At 40.5% G+C, this 8,631-nt stretch overlaps 1 protein-coding gene across 1 annotated transcript; it reads left to right on the forward strand.

The window, feature by feature from the left end:
* The first annotated feature begins 73 nt into the window (after positions 1-73).
* Positions 74-8,378, forward strand: zdbf2 (zinc finger, DBF-type containing 2). The gene is made up of 7 exons (XM_079840084.1): positions 74-215; positions 708-794; positions 1,106-1,150; positions 4,918-4,951; positions 5,090-5,186; positions 5,455-5,582; positions 5,696-8,378. Exons 3-7 carry the CDS (start codon positions 1,114-1,116, stop codon positions 8,130-8,132), a joined length of 2,733 nt encoding a protein of 910 aa, XP_079696210.1. The 5' UTR covers positions 74-215; positions 708-794; positions 1,106-1,113; the 3' UTR covers positions 8,133-8,378.
* The last annotated feature ends 253 nt before the right edge of the window (positions 8,379-8,631 follow it).

The following is an 8,631-nucleotide window of genomic DNA, read 5'->3' on the forward strand; positions in this document are numbered from 1 at the left end:
AAAAAAGGTTATTTGGCCCCATTGATTAAATTCGTCTCGGCCTCTACTATTGGGCGAATGGGCGGATTCCCGCGCTTTACTCTTACGTCACTACACGAGCAGAGCTGCGCTAAATACGGATACCGATGGGATCTAAGTGGAATAACATCCATAATAAAGTGACAGCATGCTGAAGACTGCAGCCTAATTATGTTTATATATTTTCTAGATCACATGTAAGTGAATATGTACCATGTCACGGTCCTGTTGTCACCTTCCACGTTGTCATGCTAAGTGTCACTAGCTTGCTAGGAGAGCTAGCATAGCAGGCTAGCTCAAACTGCAGTTTGTGTGGTCCTAAACAGTGTTTTTATCCTGAAACCGTGTTTAAAATTTAAGCGTTTTCAAATACATTTTAAGTGAAAGTGAGTTTCTGTGGTAATACTGGGACGGGCTGTTTAAATGGCCGTGTTTGTGTTTGCAGGCCGGCTCAAATGCACGATTTAGTAAAAGCTGGACACAGTTAACTTACAGGGAAAAAAAACTATTGAAATTCATGAGAAGTTAATTTATGTGTTTTGAAGTATTAAAACTTATTTAAGATACAAACCGTGTTTTATTAATGTATGTTTCTATTATATAGCAATGATAATACTAAGCAAGTGCATTTACAAGAGACTTTTATGTGTGTGTTTTCTAATTGTGGTCAATGTATTCTATATCTTTAGATACGACTTTTAACTTACTACACGTGTCTGTGCATATGAACGCGGTGATGTGACACGGAAACATTAATAGGCATCCTCTCCATGTAGGTGAGTATACATTTATTTAGAAGGTCTGTTCATTGAAACAAGGTTATATTACAGTCTGGCTGAAATCAGGGTATTTATAAAATGCATAACATGGCAGAATACGTCAGTAATTGCTGGCACCACTGGCAGTGAAATGTTTTCTGCTGGGTGGGTCCGAAGCAATTTTTTTTAATTAAGCACTTTTGCAAGAGAAAATTGCATATATAACATAAACACGTGAAATACTTTTAAACATCCAAACTGTACAGTGTGCAATACAATAATATACTACGCAAGCAACTTTCTCTCTGTGCTTGTGTGATTTTTTACAGACAGTACCATGCCCTTGGAGGAAGGACCACAGTCCTCTGCTAAAAGTAAGGCTCTCTAATCTTGCACCAATGAATTTCAGATTTATGTATTTATTTAAATCATCGAGCACCAGAGAGCCAGTACACTGAATAAACTGCTTTTGTGAGGAAATATCTTATAATTTAATGAATCGACTGAAGAACGATCGAACATTTACACTAAACAATACTTTTGTTGGCAACTATATGTATATTTTACCTTGATAAAATTGTGTGTTTTTTTTTTTTAAGAGAAGGCAGAGTAGGGAATATCATAACCGGTAGGACTCATTTATGGCATTTAGGAGTAGTATTTAGTAATAGGTGTAATATTGTGTGATATTGTCTAAAGAAAATAAAAAATATCGATGTTTTAATTCTTTGGGTTTTCAGGTTTTACCATTTATAATTAGTCTTGAATGACTATGACTGCCATGCACTATGATGCTGATATAATGCATTTTAATGACTAAAGAGAAAATTAATAGTTTCATTATAACTATTGTATTATATTGTTGTTTAATGAATAAATAAATACAATTATGTTCTCTATATGGCTTCCAGGTTGCAACAAATTAATTAGACTTAAATTGCAATGATTTATGACTGCTCTTTATGCCTAACAATGATAATGCTTTTAAATGAATGAAGGAAAACAAAATATAAATATTTTAATAAATAAATGTATTCTTTCTATGGCTTCCAGATTTCAACAATTCAAGTATCACTGCTATGTATGCCCGATAAAGCTGTTTTTTTAATTTTACAGATTCAAATCTAATCTTAAATGTGATTTTATGCGCACTGTAGTTTTACCGCTCAGTAAAGCACTTTCCACAAACATTGCAGTCCTACTGTACGTTTACTAGCGATATAACACCATATTCACTAATCCACAAGAAACTGTGTGTAACATAACACTGTATAGTCTTTACTGTATAAATTAAATATAGATTCATTTTTATTAAAGTTCCAAAAGTTATTCAGTCAAGAGCAGTGAGTGATTTCTTTGTGCTTTATTGTTTGATTAACATTACAAACAGCAGCAGGTTTACTAAGCTGCTGTCCCATTAAGACTGGATGCACGGATCAAATATACTGTTACACATGCGTTTAATTTCTCAACTGTTTACGTTCACTTAAGACATAACCAAATGTCCCGCTGCTGACCGCCTTGATGCCCTAAGCGTAATTACTATATGAGGCCCGCGATGGCGGCGTTCGTAACTTTGTAGAGCTTGGGGTGGGGGGTGGCATTTTCTTGTGGTGCCCCCCTCAGCACTTGGTGACCTACCCGCAGTGCATGATGCGCATGGGGGAAGCGGAATTCAATTTAGTATTCCAAGCACTAGCTTTCTGGACTCACGCTTTGAATGTTTGCGCATGGTAAATTTCGTGCCCTGTAATAATGTAGGGAACCACTCGTTATACATAAATCACATAACAGTTCAAGTTTTTACTTACATATACGATTTAGTTTTATATCTAATGATGCTCAACAAGCTGATATGCGTGCACTGTGCCTGATAGCGTGTTTGGCTAATCAGCTCGCGCACACCATCTATATAGGCGTAAATACTAAATATTTAATTTGTTTAACATTCTAATAATTCAATACATTTACTTCATAGACACCCTTCTCTGATATATCCATTCTGCTCTCTGTGTGCTCTGTTGTTGATGTTTCGTTGTCACGAGCACTGTACTGTACATACTCTGTGGTATTGGAGCATTTTAATGAGTACATGTACGAGTACTAGGTGCATCCCTAATTATTAGGTTCCATGTAAACGCAGCTTTTGAGCAGCGGCTTCATGTGTGCCTGTCATTCAGACATCGTGCATATAGCAAAATAAGTTATCTTTCGCTGCTAATTGCATTTTAACAGTTTAAAACCATTTGTTTTAAAACCGAAATGCTTAAAAACCATGCAAACGATAGGCTTTTGGGACCACGCATCACAGCAGCGGCACATGAGCATAACCACAATAGTGATGTACATCCAAAATGCTGGCAAATTTCAATTAAAATTCCTGCCCTTTCCGGGCTTGGTACTCTTTTTCTTGCCCTCTAATGCCTGGTTCAGACTACACGATTTTAGCCCGAATTTGGCACGATCCGTTTGACGTATGGTGTCGTAGGGATTCGTAAACGACAATGGACGTCGGGACGCAAGAATTGATCGTATCATCTCGTATAGTGTGTCATAGTATACGACAACCGAATCCGCGTCTGCGATAGTTCACGACGTCACAGCAGAAAGACTAGCATGTTGAATTTTTTTTGGAGGTCCCCACGACGGGTTCCGTCACATGGGTGAGCAATCGGAGCACAGACGCTTTTCGTACACAGCTTTCAAACATGGCGAAACGCAAGAGAGATGAAGGTGCGGCTAGGTGGAGTTATGAAATGGAGGAAGGGTTCGTGGAGATGTGGCAACAGTACTCTTGCCTGTATGATGTTTCATTGAGGGACAACACGACAGATTACAAAAAAAAAGCTGCCGTACGATAGCGAAAGCCCTTCAGCAACCCGGTGAGTACTGGAATTAGCTGTAACTTTTAAGCTAGCAAATCATTCATTATATTCTTCTTCGCTATAGAGAAAATTGTGTGTGTGTGTGAGAGAGAGATAGAGATTTTGTTAGTGAGTGAGTGAGTGAGTGTGTTTTGTGTGCGCGTGAGTGAGGGTGTGTGTGTGTGAGAGAGCGAGTGAGTTACTGTGTGATTGAGGGTGTGTGTGTGTGTGTGTGTGTGTGTGAGAGAGAGAGAGAGAGTAAGATACTGTGTGTGTGTGTGTGTGTGTGTGTGTGTGTGTGTGTGTGTGTGTGTGTGTGTGTGTGTGTGTGTGTGTGTGTGTGTGTGTGTGTGTGTGTGTGTGTGTGTGTGTGTGTGTGTGTGTGTGTGTGTGTGTGAAAGAGAGAGAGCTTTCACTACTGGCTAATAACAAAATATTTAATATAAAAAGAACGATATTTTACCTCAAGTTCTCCTTGGAGGATTGACAACCCATACTGCCCTCTTCGAGCAAGCCAGGAACGTGTCCATGGTCGGGTTTTCTTTCTTTTTTTGCGCTTTTCTAAACACAAGACAGCCAGTACAAAACACACCGCTTCAGACATTGTTTACGCTCTTGTTTGTTTCCGGAAGTCGTCGCTAGTTTCGCCTTCTCGATGACATCACGCTCGTCGTTAAAGACAACAAGCGATGATTGGTCGCGAAGCAACCTGCAGTCTGACATGTTTCTTGTCCAGGACACGACAAGATTTTAGGAGTCAAAATCGCGTAATCTGACACAGTGACTATCGTAACAGACAAAAAAAAATCATGTAGTCTGAACCAGGCATAAGAGGTGTCTGTCAGTTGTCTTAACACCCTTGTCTGATAGTGTTGGACAATTGTGCTAGTCCACCAAGAGCCAATCCAAATGTAGCCAACCTTTCTCTACTGTTGCAGTCAGAGAGGGGCCTCACCATAAGGGGCCCTGGAATGTGCTGTTCACTACACTTGGTGGAAATCTAGCCAAATTAGATGCCAACATGGACAGGTTGTGAGACATTATCTTAAATAAATTATGAACAACGCTGCAAAAGAAAAGAAAATAACACAACTTCCTAGACTACAATAAATATTGAGAATGAACATGAATAATGAGGAATTGTTGTCTTAAGTTACCTAATAAATAGTAAAAAGTTTAAATGTTTTATTTTGTAAGGCTTTTTTCTTAACTTTTATCAGATTAAGTAGAACCACTGATTCAGAGAATGCATGTAAATATTTTGTCATGTGTTGTAGATGCAGAGAGGTGTCCAGCTGATATGTCCGGCAGGTGAGTTGTCTAAAATTCAATTCAACATTTGCACCAACCCACTAGCTATTCCAATATGGATTAAAGTCAGTAGTAATTAAATTGCAAATTTAAACAAATATAATTTGTATTAAAATCTATTCTTTACCCCATCTGAAGGACTAGTAGAGGAGAACAGCCTGTTGCTGGTCCTTCTAGCTCCCAAAGACAGGGTTACTGCAGCTGCTGTCAAATTCTGTACAATAGTGTGGAACAGGTGCGTAACTCTCTGGCATTCATCATTCCTCCCCCTTTAATTACTGTTTTGATCGAGGTATTTGTAAAGCTTGGATTAGTAGTTCTATTTAAACAAATCAAAAATTAAATATATATTGCATTATAGTATATATGTTAGTTGATCTCCTTGTGACTTCAGTATTCTAATATCTTGCATTTAAGATAATTAGACATCTTTATAATTATTACTATTGTGACATTGAGTTATTAGGGCTTTATTGTAAACAATTTATTATTGTATTCTGCAGCATATCTTGAGTGCCCAACATAGAGAAGTGGTACGAGCTGCTAGAGCTAGTGTGTCTTCTGGAAGTTTATTAGAACGATTCCTCCAAGATGTGCTTCAGCATCATCCTCATCACTACAGTGATACACGGTATTCTACCCATGTTTTAATATATCAGATTTCTTGTTTAGCCTTGTTGACATGTTCCCGTAATATATTGCATACTTTCAGTCATTGCTTTTGACACTTTTTTTTCTCTGTAGGCCTACCCATGCTGATCTACCTTTGCTTACCACCCCACTTATCCCAAAGGAGGTGCTCTCAGAGGTGTACTGTGGATCAGATGATGATGGTGTCTCTGTTGGGACACGTGAGGAGATGCCTACCTCTGATGAAGAGTCGTGCCAAATGCTGCAAATTGCAGCCTCAATTCCAGCAGTGACTACTGACCTCACTGCAAATACACACATACAAACTGCTTCCCAAATCGGAAAAAAGGTGCCTGAACCACCTCCCCCTGAAAAGTATTCCCCCACACAGGGTTTTTTGCACAGGACTAGTGGCAGCTCTGCCAATGAAAAACCACATACATCACAATTGACACTACCTGTTCAGAGAGAAAGCTCACAAACACACCCTGGACATCCCTGTGCTTCAAAGTGTCCACCATTCGCTAAGGCTGGAGCTGTTGAACACAGGAAAGCACGCAAGAAAACCAATAGGGATAATGAGGGGAGCGACTCCATTACAGCATCCCATGCCCCACCTGCTGCAAAGTGCATTACCTCAAAGGACCAGCCTGCAACCTTTCGACAAGTGGCTGAGGAGTCCACAGTGTGTATTTCAAGATTGCCACATTGCCTCCATAGGGAACAGACATCCAGTCATCTATCTGACCAGATTCGAGATGTGATAGAGGAGGTTATTGAAAAATACTGTTATGGGTACAGTCTCAAAGTTGACCAGCAAGAGGACAATGGCAGCTTCCTTCTGAGTCCTCAGTCTAAGAGTGAATCCGAAGGCAGTGAAGAATGGGACAATGCAGTACAGGTGGCTTTGGGAAAGGCAAAGGTTGAAGAAAAGAATTTAGCTGAGTTACTGGAAGTGCATATAAACCTTGAAGACCAAGAATACCAGAATCAGCTGGACACAGCCCTAAACTCTGTGGGAACACCTGAGGAAACCAAGGAGAGTGCTGCTGAGAAAGTGTTTCCCGATCTTCCCCACATACCACAGTCTTTTGTTGGAAAAACGTGGACACAGGTGATGTTTGAAGATGACATGAAGATAGACTCCATAGTGAGAGAGCTCCAACAAGGCCAATTCCGTTGCTATTTTGACAGTGAATCTTTGGCTATGTTTGGGAAGCACATTAAGAAAAGGAAAAAGAACAAGAACCAGGACAAAAAAGAACAAGCTGATACTGCTGGATGGGAGCCTACAGAGATCTTGCCGCTTATGGAACACAATGAAGAAGACCCCAAACATTCAGCTGTTTTGTTGAGGAGAGCGAGGCAAAAGAGTTACAGACTAGCATCACGTTGCCAGGTGGTAAAGGTAAGCCACGGTACACAGACCACCGCTCTTAGCTGCCCTGTGGTGCGACCGAAATCAACCCAAGACACATTCCCCTCAACACACAGTGAAGAGCCCCAGCATTGCCCTAGCCCTGAAAGGACCCCTGACATGAAGACCAGACTCTGTGCATTAAAGCTTCCTGCTTCTTACAGCAAGATAATGAGTCCTCTACAGCCTAAAACTGTGGTCTATGTGCTTTCTTCCCCAGATGGGGGTCAAGGAATCTCCAAACCCACCCCTATTAAGAAAGCGGGGAGGAAGCGAAAGTCATGTGATAGTGATGTTGGCCAGAAGTACAAGTACAAAAAGACACCTCTTAAGTTCTACGACCCTTTGACCAATAGGATCTTGAAGAGTCCACCAAAAGGCATGTCTTTACCCTCTAATTCCAAATCTCTTTCACACGTCCGGCAGCTGTTCCGAAGCCTTAGCCCGGATATTAATAAGGAGAGGCAGGGCCTGGAGCAGGGGCAGTCACCAGGAGGTTCTCGAAAGGGTCGTGGTAGGAGCAGCATGGCTGATCTATGTACCTCCACCTCAGACTCTATTATGGAGAGCGGTGGCCCCTCAGAACCTGGTTCTTCTATGTCTAGCAGCCGAAGAGCCTTATTCACCCGCTCTTCTATCTCAAGTAGCAGTTGTTTCCTCCTTGGACACCTCACACCATCTACCCATGTGGATGATTCTTCCAAAGCACTTTCTCACTCTTGTGCAAGCAGTACCTATAAGGTTGGAGGACTAGAACAAGAGGAACACCGCCAACAAACACCAGTTGACCAAACACCAATCAGACGTAGCTTACGGAGGGCTGGACCTTTGACTCCAGCCAAGAGACCATCGGTACCCCCTTACAGGACCAAGAGGAAATCAACCAAACCACAGCGCAAAGCAAAATCACAAAGCAGTCTCCGGCGAACTATTAGCTCCCATATATCTGCAGAATGTAGGACATCTCCCAGAAACAAGAACCCTGCTAGGGCCTCACTTAGATCATCGGCTTCCTCTAAACTGGCGATTCAGCCGGTTATTACAGCCTCTTCTAAACAAATAAATACAATGCTCAGTGCCAGTCAGCAGAAGAGAGTGAGGGGGAGGACCGCCACTGTAAATATAGCAGACTGAACGTTATCAGACACCAGCCATGAGCATAAGCTGTCTTCTGTTCTTCAAATGCTGTATAGTTTTGCACAGTTGAATTTCAGCTGACTGTTTCTAGTTGAAGTTCATCTTTGTCTGTATGTTTGTTTATTTGTCACATTTCTTAACTTGTAATGATGAGTATATTTTTTAAGTTTCTAATGGGTATTTTCTCAAAGGTTGATATTGATGGTGTAAATTAAATTTATAATTAATATTTTTGTCTTTCATAAGTTTATTAGCATTTTTTTCTCTTTTGGTTTTGGCACTATATCATATTGTCTTTAAAATACAAAACAGCAAATGCAAAAACTGCTTAAAGGGTTTGCCCAAAAAAATAAAATGTATTCCATAATTTACCCACCCTAATCTATCCTAGGTATATATGACTTTCGTCTTTCGGTCAAACACAATCAGAGTTACATTTAAAAAATATCCTGGCTCTTCCAAGCTTTATAATGGGAGCATGGGCATGGTAGTGGGG

This window comes from Gobio gobio (assembly GCF_949357685.1).
Source record: "Gobio gobio genome assembly, chromosome: 17".
Lineage (NCBI taxonomy): Eukaryota > Metazoa > Chordata > Actinopteri > Cypriniformes > Gobionidae > Gobio > Gobio gobio.

Bases quoted from the DNA above. Each gene is read 5' to 3' on its own strand.
- zdbf2 (XM_079840084.1), top strand. From the start codon at position 1,114: ATGCCCTTGGAGGAAGGACCACAGTCCTCTGCTAAAA. The intron at 1,151-4,917 runs GTAAGGCTCTCT...CATGTGTTGTAG, and splicing joins ACCACAGTCCTCTGCTAAAA to ATGCAGAGAGGTGTCCAGCT. The intron at 4,952-5,089 runs GTGAGTTGTCTA...CCCCATCTGAAG, and splicing joins CCAGCTGATATGTCCGGCAG to GACTAGTAGAGGAGAACAGC.